At 35.8% G+C, this 21,680-nt stretch overlaps 2 protein-coding genes and 1 long non-coding RNA gene across 3 annotated transcripts; 1 reads left to right on the top strand and 2 right to left on the bottom strand.

Annotated features, from left to right (window-relative positions):
• Window positions 1–713: 713 nt before the first annotated feature.
• Window positions 714–2,679, bottom strand: LOC120203110 (WAT1-related protein At4g08300-like). The gene is made up of 7 exons (XM_039203463.1): window positions 2,412–2,679; window positions 2,245–2,307; window positions 2,032–2,148; window positions 1,712–1,949; window positions 1,469–1,627; window positions 1,218–1,369; window positions 714–1,121 (listed from the first exon to the last, which is right to left on the bottom strand). The coding sequence occupies exons 1-7, from the start codon at window positions 2,621–2,623 to the stop codon at window positions 899–901; spliced, it is 1,164 nt and encodes a 387-aa protein (XP_039059394.1). The 5' UTR covers window positions 2,624–2,679; the 3' UTR covers window positions 714–898.
• Window positions 923–21,179, bottom strand: LOC120203111 (WAT1-related protein At4g08300-like). The gene is made up of 8 exons (XM_039203464.1): window positions 20,907–21,179; window positions 20,689–20,751; window positions 20,467–20,583; window positions 20,132–20,369; window positions 19,871–20,029; window positions 19,620–19,771; window positions 19,358–19,507; window positions 923–972 (listed from the first exon to the last, which is right to left on the bottom strand). Exons 1-7 carry the CDS (start codon window positions 21,116–21,118, stop codon window positions 19,375–19,377), a joined length of 1,074 nt encoding a protein of 357 aa, XP_039059395.1. The 5' UTR covers window positions 21,119–21,179; the 3' UTR covers window positions 923–972; window positions 19,358–19,374.
• On the top strand, window positions 1,310–19,971 carry LOC120203114. Its single transcript, XR_005523784.1, has 2 exons — window positions 1,310–1,411; window positions 19,814–19,971. It is a non-coding gene; the product is annotated as an uncharacterized LOC120203114 (long non-coding RNA).
• Window positions 21,180–21,680: the final 501 nt, after the last annotated feature.

The following is a 21,680-nucleotide window of genomic DNA, read 5'->3' on the forward strand; positions in this document are numbered from 1 at the left end:
TAATGATTTTCTGACGATGAATAAGATCATCGATGATTGGTTTTGATGGTTGTTAGAATGAATATGTAACTTATATAAATTAAGTGTTTCAATCTTAAATAAATAAAAATTTATAAATTAAATATAATCTTTAATAAAATATATAATTTAATTATATAACTATTAAAATTTAAACTAAATAATAATAAATAAATAATTATGGATAGATCATTATATTATTTTATATTTATTTAATAAAAATAATTTAATTAGTGGTGTATATCAACGTGTCACAATATAATATTTAGTATATATTTATTCCACACGTAAACAAATAAGAAAGATATATGATAATGGTAACCTTTTCTGTTAGCACATGACACGTGTCTAACTGTGATAGGACTTATTTCATGTACTAATAATAAAAGTCACATCATCGATCATTCTATTTTTCCAATTTTAAAATATTAAAATTACTCTTTTTTTTTAAAGAGAGATTACTTTGTTCAATTTCAAATTTGATAAGGACGTAAATGGTGTTTAAACTAAAATATTAAAGCCAACTACCAATAATTTTAACGTTTTAAATCAAAATGTTAACCTTTTCAAACCGAAATTAGAATGGATTAAAATGGATTTTTTTTGTAGTTGAGGGATCGAATGAAGTTATGAGAAGGGTCAAGTTGTTATTGATATTTGATTCAAATGAATAGACGATAAAATAGATAGACGAGTTAACGAAGAAACAGATTTTATTACGAACAAACGATGAGAGAAGAGTATCATCAAAAGATAATTACTTTAAATTCAGAGCAGCCTAGAAGAGGAATGGCTAGTTACATAATGATCTTCTATGGTTGGGGCGAACAACCACTCTGCTAGAGGTTTAATCGAACATTTGGAAGGCAACAATTCTTTTTTACGTTCCTCGAGTGGTGAAGGGGTTCTTTGAAGCTGGAATAGTTACAATTTTGGCAATTCCATTCATCTCATCTTCAACGCTGATTGATCTAACATTTCCTGTGATGGGCAATTCTTGCAGGCCATTGCTTTTCTCATTTGTTTCAGATTCTTTCCCATCTTTGCTTTTGCCCCACACAACCATGTAAAGGCCTGTTACTATGATAATCGCTCCAAAAATGCTGAAATCATATATATAATATAAAGAAGATGGAATGAGAAACAAATAATGGAGAGAATGAACAAGGTTTCTTAATTGTTTGCACTCTGCACCATACCTTCCAAGGTGGATTTTTTCTGCTAAAATAATGGCCCCTAGTATTGCAGTGATGATCATACACAGAGGGCTGAATGATGTTACGAAAACCGGCCCTCGTTGCCTGATCACTACTCCTTGCACGTAATACGCAATGCCGGAGCAAAATATCCCCTGATCGATCACGAATTCGATATTAAAACTGCTGAAATACTTGTGTTTATTGTGCATGATCATTCCTGCAAACAAAATGGGCTGTCATGTAGCACTTACAGAGTATGATGCAGCGAGAAGCCTTGAGTCCCAACCGATTTTCCACGCATTTAGATCGTGAACCATGATGAGTGACAGTCCTGCATCTTCAATCATCCCCACGAAACATATCAGTGCTGTAAGAGACAGCTCTGCTGGGTACTTCTTCAATGTGAAGGACTGAACCCCAAACCATAACAAAATGTTAGATCAAACGTATACATGTAGTTTCAATCTTCTGCTTTTTGCAAGTTTCGGACTCACTTGCAAAATAAAGAAGCCTGCCCAGCTGCAGATGCTTCCAATAAGAAATATTGTGCCAGAAACCCAGTGTTTATCTGCAGATTCGGCGGCAGTTCCATGGTGGATGGCTCCCCCTGACTTGATGAAGTTAATAATGGGACCTTTGTATAAAGTCATCACCATTGCTCCTATGATTGTGATTAGTGTTCCAATGATCTTTGCTACACTTCTTATCTTCTTCACATTCACCTTCTCTAACCTGAATTGGACATAGTTATCGTATTATTAAAGACGGGTAAATTCCCTTGATCTTGATGAGCAATGGCATGGTCTTAACTCACCTGAAAATAATTGCCAATACGAAGGTGACAGCAGGAAGTATGTTCACAAAAGCTGATGTATATGTTGCTGTTGTTAACTTCATTCCCAGATAATATAAGTTTTGGTCAAGCACTGGCCTTCAACATCCAGAAAATACATATTTACATGTGTATGCATGCGATTATGAATTTATTTGCATAAAGATGAAAATGGAAGGGTGTTTAGAGCATTACTCAAGGAAACCAAGAGCAACAATCCTAAGGAAGATAGGGAGGGTCATCTTTGGCCTTGTTTTCCTGCAATAAGAGTACGAAGAATGGAGTTCAATCGCTGCCAAAAAGTCGATTGCAACTGCAATTTAAATGTGTAAAGGAGAGGAAGAGGGTGGAAAAGGATGAACCTTTCGAGAACAAAGGCAAATGGTGCAATGACAATGGTGGCGACGACATGTCGATACGTGGCGAGGATGAAATTGCTCATGCCATGCTTCAAACAAACCATGGAGACTATATACATCCCTGCATATCCAAACTGCAGGGAGACCAATGCAAGGTATGGTTTCACTTTGTTCAACACATTACACAGAGCTGAACATAGAGATTGACCTCCCATCGTTCCCCTCTATTATCTTTCTCTCTCCTCTTCTTTGCTCTTTGGCTTGCCAGCTTCGTGAATGAGAAATGTCCCTTCTTATAGGCAAGAAAATGCTCGTAACCCGAAGTAAGTTTAAAGTTCGAATTAAAATCTGTAATCATTTTTCGAATTCGGATTCTAATAATAGTACAAGAGGTGTATAAGCACAAGGCATTGACCATCACTTAAAGTAGGCTCCCTTATCCATTAATGAACAGTGCTGCCGTAATTCTTTTACTTTGATGATAGAATCAGAGAAAAACAAAAGAAACAAATATGTTATATGTGGATGTATATGAAAATAATGCATTGTCTTGTATTTAATTTTTTTTGATGGGAAGTGCGGATTCGATTCATTGACCACCAAATGATGTTCTAGGTTAAGTGCGTATGATGCATCCAAACGTTATTTCCCATTTTAAAATAATTTGATTCTCGTTTTTTTGTTCATAAAGTTCATTATGATTTGCTCTTCGTAACATTATATGGTATTATAGATTAATGTAGCATCGAAGTTGGCATTATATGGTACATATAAGAATAGAAGGTTGAAATATTAACACCAAAGTATTGATATTTAATTGAGTTTATGTTTTAGTTTCATAAATATTATAGTAAGTTTTATTTTAACTTTAATTGTTATTTACGTTGTGAAGGTATTCTTTGCATATATATAAAGAAAGCTTTGTGGTAGCTTTCAAATCACACAACAAAATTAAGTATTCTCTTCCATTTGATTCATTTTTTCTTCCTCCTAATATTTTGAACCTTTGTTGGTTTTTAACAATTTGTTTCAAGAGCTTTGGTAAAGATTGTTCGAGTTGTTCGGTTGTTGTTAAAAGTAGTGATGTGTACTGCATGTCAAAAGAAAATACTAAGAAAGACTTGATATTTAAGTGATCCGTATGATCCACCTCTTTTTCTTGGGAACTTACCTAGTGTATGGTTCACAAACTAATTCCACTATTTCATATAGTTTTGTGAGAATCTTTTATCAATAATATGACTGACTTACATGCCGTCGGAGGAATGAGAAAACTTAACAACGAAAACTACGATACATGGTCAACTTGCATGATGTCATATATTCAAGGACAAGACTCGTGGGAGATTGTTAATGGAAATGAAGTGGATAAACAATAAGTAAATGATGCAAACGATATAATAAGCAAATGAAAGATAAAAGAAGACAAAGCAATGTTCGCCTTGAAGACAACAAAGGAGGAAGATATGCTAGAACTATAACACCCTTAACTCATCTATGTATCCGCATATGAGTTAAAGATGTCACACCAATCGTATAAAACACTTTCTTTTTGAAAACCAATAATTTTTTTTTTTTAAAATCTTTAAATGCATTTCTTTATTTTTAAAACTAGTAATCACATAAAACCATAACGTAATATTTAAAAACATAATTTAATATGTACTATTCATATATATTATTTATAGTACTTAATATTTTATATTTTAAAACAATTTTAGATATTATGTTATAAACATTTATATAACTAATATAAATATTAGAGCAGCTAAAACTTCATTAATATACATGTCATTAATTACAAATACAACAAAACATGATGTTCTTACTGATTTTGGTATCGGACTTGATTTTCCCAAAATGACGTTGGTACGCATTCTACCTGAATCGCTTGCTTGATACCTACGTGTGAACCAGTCATACATTAAGTTTTCACCTAGTGATGCATTAGGCAAATTCTAATAAAACCAAATAGTAACTAAATTATCTTATAAAGTCACAATATATAAAATTATTAAAAATAACAAAGTTTTATAACATAAAAAATTTCAAAGCTATTTCACGTATAAAACATATTGAGTCAATTTATGCAATTGGTAAACAAATTATTATTTTTCAATTCTTATAACTTGTGTTTTTCAGGCTCTAGTCATATAAATTTGTATCTTTCTTGTATTTAATTCATATCCCAATGTATTTTGACGAATATTAGGTACGTTAGTATCGTCGAGTGTGGGCACTACATGCACTCAAAATGCCTCGTAGATTTGCACCATAGATGCAATATAAACATGTATAATGTAATCACTCCAACTTATGGCATGCCATTTGTACCTCAAACTCTCAATCCATACACATTGAGCTTATATCAAAATAATATATTGTGTTTTCCATATAAAACATCCATATGATTGAATATAAATAAAATCTCATAAAATCAATATTAGGCAGTTAATACCCAAAATAATCATTGACGATGAAATAAATAAAATGATAAAAAATATCTATTCAAAATATTATTTGAAAATCTTTTCATTTCAAATCTGTAGAGATTGACTCATCGCAAGTCTTCCTTGTATTATTTTATAAAAAATTAGTTGCACTCACCTGATGCCTCACTAGTTTTAATACTGCGATCACTTCACTCTCGGGCTTTATTCTTTTCTTCTTACTTCACTTTGAGCTTGCTTTAGGTCATGATCTATACGTTAATCGGTTTCCCTACATATATAATTTCAAACATATATTAGTGCTCGAACTAATATTATAAATTCTAATTCAAATCGAAATTCTAAAAATACTATTCATATACGTTAGATACTAATTTCTTACTAAACCGAAATCGACCTTAACTCTATCAAATTATCTTTCCAAATCCTTTAATAATTCACTTTAATCCATATCAATAATCATTTTCCTACTATATCTAACACTTCCAAGTTAATACATTAGCATTGTACTTTTGCAATTTTCACCCCTAACTTTTCGAAACTCCCGAATATACCCCATAAAATTACACAACTTTTCATTTCAATCCAAAATCAATATTCCATCACTAATTTCCTGCATAATGTTTTAAATTTTTAAATATTTACAACTTAATCCTTCCATTATTCAAAACTTACGAAAATGGCCTTCTAACTTATTATGGTTCCAAAATGATCCAAAACTCAATTCCAAGGCATGAAAATCATCCTTAAATCCAATCTAATCCCTAGGACATTTTTATTACAATTTTCTAATTATTCCTCCTTATGACCAAAAATTACAAAGTAGTCCCCAAATGGTCTTCAATTTGTTTTCAAGCTTGAATCATCATCCAACATTCATTTATAATCGAGTCCAACCATTCTAAAGTAATATTAAATTCAATGTCTCATCACACTAATAATAAATTTCAGTATGGAACCATAACTTTCTCATTTTTGCACATGGATCCTTCTAATTTCCATAATTTATGAAATTGTCCTCTAATTTATTCAAGCATCAATTTAATCCAAAACATGATTTCAAGCACATAAGATCACTTCCATAAGCATTGTAAGCCCTTAAGAAATTTTTTGAAAAAATTTCCAACAATTTTCCTTATAGGCCGAATGCTTTGAATCTTTCCTAAATAGTCCCTAAATTTGTTTCAAACTTAAATTCATCATATTGTATTCATTTTTAATCAAATTCAAACATTATAAACCATTCACATATCAAAATAACCAATTTTCAACATCTCTCCCTAATGCCCCATCATAACAGAAACTTTTAATTAAGCCCCTCTAATCATTTCCAATCAATTTTCATGCTTGTTTATACTTCAATTAACACTCCTAAAATCAAAATTTAATCTTATTTCAACTAAATATAACTTTCTCTTCAACCACCATAAATACCCATGTAATATCCTCAATATCAGGTTAGTGACTAAATTGTAAAAATTTAGAATTTGATGACTAAAATAGAATAATTGAATGGTATTGTAATTGGGTATAGGGTTAAATTGCAAGAAGAAAGAATAGAAGGATATAATGGTCTTTTGCAAGGAAAAAAATAATTAAAGAAGGGATTTATATATTAGCTCCACGTGGAAGAAAAGGAAGCAAAACACAAGGTTCCAGAGTTCTTCTTCTATTCTTTCTCCACACGTGAAGATGTCAAAACAAAGGTGAGATTTCTCATAAGCTAATTGTTTGTTGAAATTTAAGTTTAGTTTTGCTCCTTAGATGCTAATTAAACTTAAGGAAAGCTTAATTTGCTGTAAAACAACAAGATGAAGGGTGTAGGAAGAATTAAAGATTAGGAGTTCTTGAATGAAATTTTGAAATAGAGTTCATATTTGGAATCAGAGGTTGAATTTAACTTGTCATCGACTTAATTAAGATATACGAAGTGTTAGAATTATATTTGAAACATGTTGGAATTTGAGTGAGATTCTTGAATTCCATGTGGAGGAATGGATTTTTAAGTTTAAGAGGTATTGAATGGATACTAATTAGTTTAAATAGGTGTATAAGAGTTAAGAATATAAAAAGAGGTGAAATATGAAGTGTTGAGAGGATTTTGAAGGAATTTTCGTGCTAAAATAACATTTTTGGGTTGTGTGTATCGATGCACTCTCAAATAAGGAACATCGAATGCCATTAGTGCATCGATGCACCCGCTTAAAATACAAACATCGAATGGGATTTGTGTACCGATGCATGTGTAGTGCATCGATGCACCCGTTAAGGAGTGCATCGATACACTGTAGAGTGCATCGATGCATACCTTCATTAAAAGATAAAATATCTTTCTTTTTAGCCTAAGGAGTGGTAGTTTAGAATATATCAATTAGTATATTGACATGTATCAATGTATTACTATGTAGATATAGAACATAATCTTGTTTCGGAATAATCGAAGGATTAGAATCGAGTCAAAGTAAGCAAGGTTAAGGTGAGTTCCTATCCTAGATAGAATTGCATTGAGATAAGACTTGTGATAAGTCTATCTCTTATAATTGAATTTATGATTCCATATTCATGTACATGCATACATATATATGTGTATTAATGTTATAGTAACTTCATGTATAATTTATTTATGATTTATCATGATCTTATATGAATGAATGCTATCATCAGAGAATCCTTCCAGGTATGTGAAATAAGAGAAATGATCATATGAAGTGATTTATGTGTTTACATGGACAGTGATGAAAGAGATATGAAACCAATTGCATGGATTGCTTGGGGTCTTTCATACAATGATCGGTCAAAAGTTTGCCGGAAATGGAATGAATTTAATATGGGTAATAAATAAACATGATTGATGGAATTCTTCATCATTCCCCCCTTAAAGTAACCTCTTTTGTTTGCAATAAATTTATAATATAAAAGAATTTAAAAAATAAATGACATTATTTGATCCATTTTATGTATTTTTTGAAAAAAAATAAAAATTAAACTTTTATTGAATAAAAAGATAAAGTATAATAAAGACAACACAATCTAATATGAAAACCCAACTAATGTGAAGAAAATAAAATCAAATTTTTTCTTTGAATATATATTTATCTTTAAAAAATCTAACAATTATCAATAATCTTTCTATCTCCATTCAAAACAAGACACGAGATATTTAACTATGAAAAATATAATATATTACTCCGTGAACAGTTCTGAATGCATCAGCAAATTGTCATAAAAAGATATTTAATTATGAAAAATTGCCGCTGTAACAACCCGAATATTTACAAAATAATATTTAATTGAAATTGGAGGTTAATTGTGAAAATTGGTAAATTGTTGGTGACTTAATCAAAATTTATGAGAGTTTATAGGCCATTTTAGAAGTGAAGGAAATCCAAGGACCAAGCCTTGAATTTACCCTAAAACTATCGGCAGCTTTGGGTGATTTTAAGCGTGCATTTGGTTCTGATTTTCAGAACCAAAATGCTCCCAATTTTCCTTTCCCATACGCCGTTTCCAACTCTGATTCCAACGCCGTCCAAATTCTGATCGTCGTTTTAAAACCACCGTTGTGTTCATCATCGAGCGTGGAACAAATCCTTCAATTTAATTGAAGCGAAACGTTGCCAAACGTCGGGAATTTACAGTCAAAGTCTCGACGTTTTTGTTAGCTCTATCATCGGGAAAATCTTAAATTCACCGCCGATCGTTGCTCCGTTTACGACACCTCCTGCACCATCGTGTTCCTTGTGTCGTTTCGAGTCCGCTGGTGTCAACCTTGTTCGCCTTCGACGGCGGCGCGTGAGGAAGTGGAGCAGTCAAAGATTCGGCCGAGTTGAAATCGAGCTCTCCGCCGTTCAAAAATTTGAACCGATCTTTGTAAGTATCTCGAAATCGCTTAAAATATTTTTTAGAAATTTTTCTGGAATTTTTAGACCCCCGGAGGAGGCCTCACGCGCCGCCGCAGGGAGAGTGGAGGGTTGGAAACCGGTTTGACCGGTTCTGATCGGTTTGACCGGTTTGACCGGTTTGAACCGGTTTGACCGATCTGACCCGGTTTGACCGGTCTACCCGACCCGACTGACCCGACCCGACCGTTGACCGTGTCCGTTGACTTCCTTTGACCAAAACTTAAAATGGCTTTGACCGACCCTTAAACGACCGTAAATCTTTTCCGAGTATACCTATTCTGATAGTTTTCGACATCCCGAATCCGTTTCCGAAGTTCGTTTCGTCAAATTCGAACCTGAAGGCCTCCAAATTGACGGTCAAAGTGGTTGACTTTGACTTTGACCAAGAATCTGAATTTTCGTAAATTCATACTTTATGTTTTTCGACGTCTTGATTCCGATTCCGCAATCCGTTTGGCCAAATTCAGACTCGAAATACCCCAAAATGATAGTCAAACCCAAAAAATGCTTATATACTTAAGAATTTTAGCTTTGAACAATTAAGAAAGATTTGGGGTTGATTAATTATTATTGTTTGAAGGTACAAGAGACTCTCCGGATCATTCGACAGCTCGACCCATCACTTCTAGATCAGTTAAACCACGTATACCAATATTCACCCGTTCGAAAACTGTAGCAGAGCGTGGTGAAACCAGCAATCAGTAGATCTACTATCTGAACCCATTATCGAGGTGTGTTCCTGTTTACTACATAATGGTTTTATATGTTTTGAAATATGGTACATTGAAATCTATTGATTATTATTGTTGGTACACCGATTTATTGTTGATGATTTATGGACCTTGATGACTGGTATATGGATATTGATTTTGGGATGGATTGAACTACAATTGTATAGCTCTGATCAAGCTAATAAACGGGCCTAATGTGACTCTTGATGGCCCCAAGATGTTTCATTAGGTCGGTTTTCCTTTGCTGTGTGCTTAGGGTAAGCTATATGGACTTATTGACTTGGGCATAAGTATACAAGCTTCATAGCCTATCCTTAAGTCGGCTTTCTTTTTGCTATGTGCATAAAGTAAGCTATATGGAAAATAATTTTGGGAACTACTGATGGTGTACCAGAAAAGGGTTTAAACTATGATTTTCAAAAGTTAAATTCTTTTACGAATTTGTGAGATTTACTGGACTATGATTTGTTTAATGTACCTATTGTGATTTTATGGTAATGTTGGGACACACTGAGCCTAGCTCACCTTTCGAAAATGTTTTTCCCCTTTCAGATACTGTTGGTTAGATACCTCGGTTCGAGCACTTGGAGGATCAACATATCTCTTGAAGTATATATGATTGTAATATTTTAAACTTGCAAGTTGACTTTATTCTGGTGACATGGATCTATTTTAAAGTATTAGATTTTATAATTAGGATACTTTTGCTAAAACTATTCAGTTTATCGTGGTTTTGATTTTTAAGATATGTTTTAAATTAATTTATTACTGATTGGTTTTATATTTAAGAGTTGAGTTTTAATAGTATAATTTATTATAATTTCATGTCATGAATAATGTGGTTTTACATTGATTAGATAACGGTTTCAGAAAATGTCTTTAAGAATCATGTATGTGATCCACTAGACTTAGTCGAAACGCATAGGTCGGGTCTAGGGGGTTATATTTATTGGTATCAGAGCCTTTGGTTTTTAACCTTTGAACCGTGTATGAGTCTATATTGAAAATACGGTTTTGAAATATTTTACAAAACAAGTTACAAAGGCCATGTCACAAAATTATTAAGATTTTTAAATTGTTTTCAAGACTCCAAGTGCTTATCTAACCCTAAGTTTTATCTTCTGTAGTAAACTTGAGATCCATCAAAATGAGTGCTAGACGTGGTCGTCAAACTAGCCGTGGACGAGCTCGAGTGGCTAGATTTGCAGATCCGATTGATGAGATACGGGTAGATCCCCCACCTCCGATAGGTGATCCTGCTCCTACGACCCCAACGAATCTGCCTCCTGCCGCTGGTATTGGCATGACTACACCGATCATAGGAGCGACCGATATTGAGTCAGAGTCTACCGGAGTTGCTTTGGATGAGAATTTTGGTAGACAATTTCTGCAGTTGATACAGGGAGCAGTCAGAGCTACTGGTGTTGTATCAGAGGTTCCTATTTCGCAGACTTTGATTGCCAATGGAGTTAGAACTTTTGGGGGACAGATTGGTGGAGCTCCTACTGAAGCTGAGGATTGGCTCCAGGATACAGAGAGACGCATGGATCAGTTGGGTTTAGACTCAACTAAGAGATATCAGGGTGTTGTGGTGATGTTAGATGGCAATGCCTACACTTGGTGGGAGTCAGTTACCAGTAGTGTTCCTACCGATCGTTTGACCTGGAATTTCTTTAAGGATCGTTTTCGGAGTCGTTTTTTGGGAGAGCGCTACTTAGCTCAGAGACGTCAGCAGTTTCAAGACCTGGTTCAGGGAGACATGACTGTTTCTGAGTATGAGATCGAGTTCTTGAAGTTGCTGAAGTATGGATTCAATATGGTACTTACTGAGAGAGATCGATGTCGTAAATTTACCCTTGGACTCAGATACGAGCTGCATAGGCAAGTTGTAACCCATCAGGATGAGATATTTGATGTGCTGGTGGGCAGAGCCAAAGATCCTGAAGAGGTGGAGATTTTAGCTTCTGGTAGAGAGCGTGTTGAATAGGAACGATCTAAGAAATTTTCAGGCCCGATGGAGTCATCAGCACAGTCCGGGAAAAGGACTCATACTTCAGTCCTCAAAGAAGCAATACACGTTTCAGGCCTGCAGCATCCTCACCGTTAGTTGGCAGTCGAGGCGGTTCCTCGTCGTATTATCATGGGTTCCTCTGTGAGTTTTGTGGTAAACAACACACAGGAGAGTGTCGTAAGAAGATGGGTCTTTGCTATCAGTGTGGATCTAGTGGTTATTTTCGGAGGGATTGTCCTCAGCTAGCTTCGTTTGAGCATACCACTACTCAGACTCCTGTGCGTTCTCAGACTACAGTACAGACTCCAATTAGAGATCGTACCCAAGTAAAGGCTCGTGGTTCAGCATCCAGGACTAACAGTAGAGCCTGACCTCAGCAAAATAGAGGGCCAACAGTTTCTGAGGCTAGACAACCAGCTTTGGTTTATACCACTAGACGTCAGGATGACAGATATGAGCCTGAGGTTATTGCAGGTACATTTACTATTTATTCTATCTCATACTTTGCATTACTGGACAATGGCTCCATTCACTCCTATGTATCGAGCTCGGTATCTCGAAACCTTCAGATTCCGATCGAGAACACTGAAAATACTGTTACAGCTACGAGTCCAGTAGGACAAGCGGTATTAGTGAATAAAGTATTTCGGCGTTGTCCTCTCGAGGTTCAGGGAGAAATTTTTCTCGCTGATCTTATGGAACTTCCTTTAGAGGAGTTCGATCTAATTCTTGGGATGGATTGGTTGAATAAACACAAGGTAAATCTGGATTGTGAATACAAGCAGGCTACTCTAAAGACTTCAGATGGTCGGACCGTTGTGTTAATTGGTGAACGGCGTGGCTATCTCTCCAATATAGTTTCAGCGATGGAAATTGATCGTATGATCCGGAAGGGGTATGAGACTTTCATTGCTTGTATTTTGAACACTAAAGGTTCATTGTCCACGATCGAAGAGATCCGTACAGTTAGCGAGTTTCCTGATGTCTTTCCAGAGGAGTTGCCTGGTTTACCTCCTGATAGAGAGGTAGAGTTCGAGATAGAGACTTATCCAGGATCTGCACCTATTTCTATGGCACCTTATCGCATGACTCCAAAAGAACTTAAGGAGTTGAAGGTCCAATTGCAAGAATTATTCGATCGAGGATTTATTCGGCATAGTACTTTACCATGGGGAGCTCCAGTTCTGTTCGTGAAAAAGAAGGATGGGTCGCTAAGATTATGTATTGACTATCGGAAGTTGAATCAGATGACGGTCAAGAATAAATATCCACTACCCAGGATTGATGACTTATTTGATCAGTTGCGAGGAGCTACTGTATTCTCTAAGATTGATATTCGTTCGGGTTATTATCAATTGAAAGTTAAAGGATCTGATGTTGCTAAGACGGCCATTCGCACTATATATGGTCATTATGAATTCTTAGTGATGCCTTTTGGTTTGATGAATCCTCCTGCAGCTTTCATGGATTTGATGAATCGGGTGTTCCGACCATATTTGGATCAATTTGTGGTGGTCTTTATTGATGATATTCTGATCTATTCTCGTATTGAGGTAGAGCATGACGAGCATTTGAAAATCGTTCTGCGGACTTTGAGAGAGCATCGTCTATATGCCAAACTAAGCAAGTGTGAATTTTGGCTTCAAGAAGTGTCGTTTCTGGGGCATATTATTTCTGCGCGAGGTATTCAGGTCGATCTAAGCAAGATCGAGGCTATTGTGAATTAGAAACGACCCAAGAATATCTCTGAAATCCGCAGTTTCTTGGGCTTGGCTGGTTATTATCGACGTTTTGTTGAGGGCTTCTCGATCATTGCTTCTCCTTTGACAAAGTTGTTAAGGAAGAATGTGTCGTTTGACTGGGGTGAGGCACAACAGGAGAGCTTTGAGAAATTAAAGGCAGTATTGACTCAAGCACCAGTGTTGATTCAACCAGAGTCCGGGAAGGATTTTACAGTGTATAGGGATGCGTCACACTCAGGAATCAGTTGTGTTCTAATGCAGGAAGGTAAGGTGGTGGCTTATGCATCCCGTCAGCTGCGACCGCATGAGTATAATTATCCTACTCATGATTTGGAGTTACCAGCAGTGACTTTTGCCTTGAAGATTTGGAGATACTATCTTTATGGACAGAAGTGTTACATTTTCACGGATCATAAGAGTTTAAAGTATCGTCTGACCCCGAAGGAGCTTAATTTGAGACAGCGACGCTGGCTAGAGCTTTTAAAGGATTATGATTGTGTGATTGATTATCACCCTGGTAAAGCTAATATTGTAGCGGATGCTTTGAGTCGAAAGACGGTAACAGAGTTGAGATCTTTAATGGCCAGGATGAATTTATATGACGATGGCACTCTGTTAGCAGAATTACAAGTTAAGCTGACCTTGGTTGATGAGATCAAAGCTAAGCAGCCCCTTGATAGCTCCTTGCTTTCCATCTTTGAGCAAGTAGAGCAAGGGACAAGCTCAGATTACGCCCTTGATCAGGATGAACTTTTATGCTTCAAAGTTCGGTATTGTGTGCCGGATGATGCTGAGTTGAGGCAGACTATCCTCACGGAGGCTAATAGTAGTCCATATGCTATGCACCCCAGTGGAGATAAGATGTATCGAAATATAAGAGAGAGGTATCATTGGGTCGGCATGAAGAATGACATCTCGAATTTTGTGGCGAGGTGTTTGACTTGTCAGCAAGTTAAGGCGGAACATCAACATCCATCAGGTTTGTTACAACCTATCAAGATTCTTGAATGGAAATGGGAGCGTATTACTATGGATTTTGTTACTGGTTTACCTATGACTCCTTCGAAAAAGGACTCAATTTGGGTGATTGTTGACAGACTTACAAAGTCAGCTCACTTCATTCCTGTACGGGTAAATTATACGTTGGACAAGTTGGCGAGGTTGTATTTCAGAGATTGTTAGATTGCATGGTATTCCATTATCTATCATTTCAGATCGAGATCCGAGATTTACTTCGAGATTTTGGAAGGCGCTACATACGGCTTTGGGTACGAGATTGGATTATAGTACCTCCTTCCACCCACAAACTGATGGTCAATCTGAGAGAGTAATTCAGATTCTGGAGGATATGTTACGGGGTTGTGTAATTGATTTTCATGGTAGCTGGGAGAACTTTTTGCCTTTGGCTGAATTCGCTTATAATAACAGTTACCAGACCAGCATTCATATGGCACCCTATGAAGCACTCTATGGGCGTAGGTGTTGCACCCCGATTTGTTGGACTGAGTTGTGTGATAGGAAGACTTTGGGACCTGAGTTAGTGGGGGAGACAGAGGACAGATTGATCCGTGACCGTCTGAAAGAGGCATTTGATAGGCAGAAATCTTTTACCGATCAGAGAAGAAAAGATATACAGTTTGAGGTTGGAGATCATGTCTTTTTAAAAGTTTCACCCTGGAAGAAAGTATTGAGATTTGGACGTAAGGGTAAACTGAGTCCGCGATTTATTGGGTCGTATCGTATTCTGAAAAAAGTTGGACCTGTTGCTTATCAGCTCGAGTTTCCTTCCCATCTTAGTCGTATTCATGATGTTTTTCATGTGTCTATGTTAAGGTGATACCGTCCAGATCCAAGTCACATCATTCAGGTTGAGGAAGTAGAGCTGAGACCTGATTTATCATATGAGGAGGAGCCCATTCAAATCTTAGAAAGAGATGAGCGAGTTCTTCGGAATAGGCGTATTCCAATGGTCAAAGTTCAATGGAGTAACCGAGGCCTCTCAGAAGCTACTTAGGAGACATTGGAGTCAATGGAGGCTCAGTTTCCTCAACTGTTCTCATAAGGTAAATTTCGAGGACGAAATTTCTTGTAGAGGGGAAGAATTGTAACAACCCGAATATTTATAAAATAATATTTAATTGAAATTGGAGGTTAATTGTGAAAATTAAATTGTTGGTGACTAAATCAAAATTTATGAGAGTTTATAGGCTATTTTAGAAGTGAAGGAAATCCAAGGACCAAGCCTTGAATTTACCCTAAAACTGTCGGCAGCTTTGGGTGATTATAAGCGTGCATTTGGTTCTGATTTTCAGAACCAAAATGCTCCCAATTTTCCTTTCTCATACGCTGTTTCCAACTCCGATTTCGACGTCGTCCAAATTCCGATCGTCGTTTTAAAACCACCGTTGTGTTCATCATCGAGCGTGGAACAAATCCTTCAATTTAATTGAAGCGAAACATTGCCAAACGTCGGGAATTTACAGTCAAAGTCTCGACGTTTTTGTTAGCTCTATCGCCGGGAAAATCTTAAATTCACCGCCGATCGTTGCTCCGTTTACGACACCTCCTGCACCATCGTGTTCCTTGTATCGTTTCGAGTCCGCCGGTGTCAACCTTGTTCGCCGTCTACGGCGGCGCGTGAGGAGGTGGAGCAGTCAAAGATTCGGCCGAGTTGAAATCGAGCTCTTCGCCGTTCAAAAATTTGAACCGATCTTTGTAAGTATCTCGAAATCGCTTAAAATAATTTTTAGAAATTTTTCCGGAATTTTTAAACCCCCGGAGAAGGCCTCACGCGCCACACGCGCCGCTGCAGAGAGAGTGGAGGGCTGGAAACCGGTTTGACCGGTTTTCAACCGATTCTGACCAGTTTGATCGGTTTCGACCGGTTTGACCGGTTTCGACCGGTTTGACCGGTTTCGACCGGTTTGACCGGTCTGACCCGACTGACCCGACCCGACTGTTGACCGTTGACCGTTGACTTCCTTTGACCAAAACTTAAAATGGCTTTGACCGACCCTTAAACGACCGTAAATCTTTTCCGAGTATACCTATTCTGATAGTTTTCGACGTCCCAAATCCGTTTCTGAAGTCAGTTTCATCAAATTCGAACCCGAAGGCCTCCAAATTGACGGTCAAAGTGGTTGACTTTGACCAAGAATCTGAATTTTTGAAAATTCATAATTTATGTTTTTTGACGTCCTGATTCCGATTCCGCAATCCGTTTGGCCAAATTCAGACTCAAAATACCCCAAAATAATAGTCAAACCCGAAAAATGCTTATATACTTAAGAATTTTAGCTTTGAACAATTAAGTAAGATTTGGGGTTGATTAATTATTATTGTTTGAAGGTACAAGAGACTCTCCGGATCGTTCGACAGCTCGACCCAGCTCTTCTAGATCAGTTAAACCACGTATACCAGTATTCACCCGTTCAAAAACTGTAGCAGAGCGTGGTGAAACCAGCAATCAATAGATCTACTATCTGAACCCATTATCGAGGTGTGTTCCTGTTTACTACATAATGGTTTTATATGTTTTGAAATATGGTACATTGAAATCTATGGATTATTATTGTTGGTACACCGATTTATTGTTGATGATTTATGGACCTTGATGACTGGTATATGGATATTGATTTTGGGATGGATTGAACTACAATTGTATAGCTCTGATCAAGCTAATAAACGGGCCTAATGTGACTCTTGAGGGCCCCAAGATGTTTCATTAGGTCGGCTTTCCTTTGTTGTGTGCTTAGGGTAAGCTATATGGACTTATTGACTTGGGCTTAAGGATACAAGCTTCATAGTCTATCCTTAAGTCGGCTTTCTTTTTGCTATGTGCATAAAGTAAGCTATATGGAAAATAATTTTGGGAACTACTGATGGTGTACCAGAAAAGGGTTTAAACTATGAATTTCAAAAGTTAAACTCTTTTACGAATTTGTGAGATTTACTGGACTATGATTTGTTTAATGTACCTATTGTGATTTTATGGTAATGTTGGGACACACTGAGCCTAGCTCACCTTTCGAAAATGTTTTTCCCCTTTCAGATATTGTTGGTTAGATACCTCGGTTCGAGCACTTGGAGGATCAACATATCTCTTGAAGTATATCTGATTGTAATATTTTAAACTTTCAAGTTGACTTTATTCTGGTGACATGGATCTATTTTAAAGTATTGGATTTTATAATTATGATACTTTTGCTAAAACTATTCAGTTTATCGTGGTTTTGATTTTTAAGATATGTTTTAAATTAATTTATTATTGATTGGTTTTATATTTAAGAGTTGAGTTTTAATAGTATAATTTATTATAATTTCATGTCATGAATAATGTGGTTTTACATTGATTGGATAACGGTTTCAAAAAATGTCTTTAAGAATCATGTATGTGATCCACTAGACTTAGTCGAAACGCATAGGCCGGGTCTAGGGGGTTACATTCCTTTCTTGATTAGGGGGTGCGCCGTGATGAATACAACATAAAACGATAGATTATCGTAAGTTTATAACGACTGACAAAATCATTTCATAAATGCAGCAGAATAACCGTGCAATAAAAGTAAACAAAATCAAATGTATCAAGAATATGCCAGAAAAAATAAATTAAAACGAGAAGTATTTTTATTTGGATGATAATAAAAAAATTAAGTAAAAAGGAAAAAAGAAAATAAGGAAAAGAAAAACGAAGACACTAAACTATCGTTTAAAGAGACACATTAAAAGAAAAATAAGAGAATACATAGAAAATCAGGGCTATGACAATGTATAGAATATCTAAATGTCTAAACAATATGTAAACTTTATCTAAATAAATGTCCACAAGTTTATCTATTTCAATGTCATATGTGTTACTTAAAGTTTAGGATTTTATATTTTAAAGTTTAAAATTTTAGGGTTTAAGATTTTAGATTATAGGATACATAATTAAAATAAACACGACCATGTAAAATAAATTTTATACATTATATGTATCAAATAATAATATAAAAAAAATTAATCATAACAGTTGAATTTGTTTTAATTTTTTAAAATAATAAATATATTATAATTAATAAAAAAGTATTTCAAAATCAAATATTTAAATGCACGAACTAAGTGATCCTAATGGTTAAAGATTTGTTGTTATATCTTGAAGTCTCAGGTTCAAGCATCGTGTGTGTCAAGGGTATTAATGTTCATTGTCAAATGATTGAAAGTTTTTGAATAGATATTATCATGCATTTACCTCATATTAATAAAAAAAATTAAATATTTAAATTTAATAGAAAGTCATTGATAAATTACATTTAATTTTAACAAGGTGTTTGAACAAGGGATGGGCACGAGGCGAGGTGGGTTGGTTTTTTAGCCGTCTCATCCCGACCTGAAAATATATTGCTTATATCCAATCCCGTCTTGCCCTGAATTCTGGCTTATTTTTTCGTCTCGTACCTGTCCTGATTTTTAGATTATAACTCCAATCCAATCCAAATATATTAATATTTTAAAATAGTTAAAATAATATATGTTATAATAATTATTTATAATCATTTATTATATTTAAACGGTTAAAATAATATATTTTATAATAATTTATATATTTGTTTATAATTAAAGAACATATCTTAATAATATAAAAATTAAAAAATTAAAATCTTAAATATATTATATATAGAAAAGGATAAATTAATAATTTTTATCGGTCTAGGTCGGGTCAATGATTTTTTACCTTAAATTCGATCCCACCTCACCCTGAAAGTATATAATATATAATCCGCTTCGCCCCAAACCCTAATATATATATAAAAAAACATCCGTATAGGATCGGGTCAAGACCCGTCGAATTTAGATATTTTGACCGTCCCAAGTTTTAACTTTTAACAACTACTACTACTAACAGATTCTCTTTAAGGTAATAATCAAAGCTTTCATTAAACTACAACCATAGTACAATGATAATACAGATTTGATCCATACATTATTAATGTTTATACCTATATCATATAAGGCCAAGGTCTAATGCCAAAGTAGGCCCAACAATCTTAATACTAGAAGTCTTAAGACATTATGTTAATTTTCAAAAAAGAAAGCCTTTGAGATTATGTTACTTCCATTAATGAGAATCCCACCTTCAACTGTGATTGATCTACCGACTGCCTGTGAGCGGCAGTTCCTGCAGGGCATTGCTTTTCTCATCTGTTTTTGAGTCTTTCACATCTTTGCTTTTGCCCCACACCACTGTGTAAAGGCCTGTGACTATGATAATCGCTCCAACAATGCTGAAATTATTTAAAAAAGAGAGAAAAAACAATGGAATATATGCTTTTGGTGTCGATGTTTATCGTAAAAACGAAAGAGGAAGTTATTATCACTTTGCACCATTGTCCATACCTTCCAAGGTGGATTTTTTCTGCTAAAATAATGGCTCCTAGTATTGCAGTGATGATCATACATAGAGGGCTGAATGATGTTACGAAAACCGGCCCTCGTTGCTTGATCGAGAATCCTTGCAGATAATATGCAATCCCGGAGCAAAATATCCCCTAATCAGTCACAGATTTGATATCAGAAGCATAAAATACTAGTGTTTTATGTGCATGATCATGGCTGCCAAGCAAAGAGGCTATGTTGGGGCCACTTACAGAGTACGCTGCACCGAGAAGCCTCGAGTCCCAACCGACTTTCCACGCACTTAGATCGCGAACCATGATGAGTGACACACCTGTACCTCCAACCATCCCCGTGAAACATATCATTGCTGTGAGAGAGAGCTCTGCAGGGTACTGCTTCAATGTGAAGGACTGAACAGAATCCATAACCAAGTGTTAGATCAAACAAAAAGTAGTTTTCAGTTCCATCAACTTTCGTTGTTTTATTCAAAGGTTAAATGGATTCGGACTCACTTGCAAAATAAAGAAGCTTGACCAGCAACAGGTGCTTCCAAGAAGCAGTATTGTGCCAGTAATCCAGTTTTTATCTGCGGATTCGGCGGCGGTTCCATGGTGAATAGTTCCCCCTGACTTGATGAAGTCGATAATGGGACCTTTGTATAAGGTCATCACCATTGCTCCCATGACGGTGATTGTTGTTCCAATGATCTTTGCCACACTTCTTATCTCCTTCACATTCACCTTTTCTAACCTGAATTCGACATTGTCGTCGTGTATCAAACACCGAAAATTTCCTTTAATCTCATTGATGAAACATGATGAGGGGGAAATGGCATGCCTTTGCTCACCTGAAAATCATTGCAAATACGAAGGTAACAGCAGGAACCATGTTGACAAAAGCTGCTGCATATGTTGCTGTTGTTAACTTCATTCCCACATAATATATGTTTTGGTCAAGCACTGGCCTGTAACGTACAAGAAAAATATATGTATATAAATATGAGTGTGTATGCAAATATGTATTTATAATTTGCATAAAGGTGCAAATGGAAGGGAATTTAGAGCATTACTCCAGGAAACCAAGAGCAACAATCCTGAGGAAGATAGGGAGGGTCATCTTTGGCCTTATTTTCCTGCATAAAAGAATGCTAAAGGTAGTTTATATCCGGTCAACAAGGTAACCTTACAGTCTTATTTTGCAGTTTCGACTCTCGTTGCTGCTAATATTACTGGGGATTGCGACTGCAATTTAAATCAGTAATTAAGGGAAGAGGAGAGGAAGAGAAACCTTTCGAGAACAAAGGCAAAGGGTGCAATTACAATGGTGGCGACTACATGTCGATACGTGGCGAGGATGAAATTGCTCATGCCATGCTTCAAACATACCATGGAGACTATGTACATCCCTGCATATCCAAACTGCAGGGAAACCATTGCAAGGTATAGTTTCAATTTCCCCAACACGTTGGACAAAGCTGCACATAGAGATTGGCCTCCCATTATTTCTCTCTTTGATCTCACACTCTTTTACTCTTCTCTCAGGCTTGCCAGCTTCACGAACGAGAGATGACCCTTCTTATAGGGAAAAAAAAGACGAGACAAGAGAAATAAAGTGAAACCCGAGATAGACTTGAAGTTCAAATATCAGTATCTGCAATTTTTTTAAAAAAAGTGTACCAGTTACACAAAGTAAAAGCGATATAAGTAGATTTGAGAGGTTCCGAAATTCGTGGTTGTGCATAAACGTATGTCAACAAGATGTTTCGATGTATATCTCCCACCAAATTGAATTATTCATTCTCATTTCCCAGTAATGCTAGCTACAGCTAGTGCTCTTTATCTTTGCAGACCCCACACTCTTAAATTCATTCATTCCTACTGACAAAATGAAGATCTTTATATAATTTCCCCATTTCTTCCCTTTTGTTTGACATCATATATATATGAATCATTTGTTGACATTCAGACCTTTTATTTTGAGTGTTTGATCTCATCTTGTGGCTGACGATCATTTAAATTTTAACACACGTCCTAAAACAGGCTCTATCATTATCATTTGTGC

The sequence above is a fragment of the Hibiscus syriacus genome, unplaced genomic scaffold (assembly GCF_006381635.1).
Source record: "Hibiscus syriacus cultivar Baekdansim isolate YM2019G1 unplaced genomic scaffold, ASM638163v2 tig00009023_pilon, whole genome shotgun sequence".
Taxonomy (NCBI): domain Eukaryota; kingdom Viridiplantae; phylum Streptophyta; class Magnoliopsida; order Malvales; family Malvaceae; genus Hibiscus; species Hibiscus syriacus.

Coding starts and splice junctions, on each gene's coding strand:
- LOC120203110 (XM_039203463.1), bottom strand. CDS start 2,623: ATGGGAGGTCAATCTCTATGTTCAGCTCTGTGTAATGTGTTGAACAAA. Junction 2,308..2,411: donor TTTGCCTTTGTTCTCGAAAG/GTTCATCCTTTT, acceptor CTCTTATTGCAG/GAAAACAAGGCCAAAGATGA. Junction 1,370..1,468: donor TTCTCGCTGCATCATACTCT/GTAAGTGCTACA, acceptor GTGATCGATCAG/GGGATATTTTGCTCCGGCAT.
- LOC120203111 (XM_039203464.1), bottom strand. CDS start 21,118: ATGGGAGGCCAATCTCTATGTGCAGCTTTGTCCAACGTGTTGGGGAAA. Junction 20,752..20,906: donor TTTGCCTTTGTTCTCGAAAG/GTTTCTCTTCCT, acceptor TCTTTTATGCAG/GAAAATAAGGCCAAAGATGA. Junction 19,772..19,870: donor TTCTCGGTGCAGCGTACTCT/GTAAGTGGCCCC, acceptor GTGACTGATTAG/GGGATATTTTGCTCCGGGAT.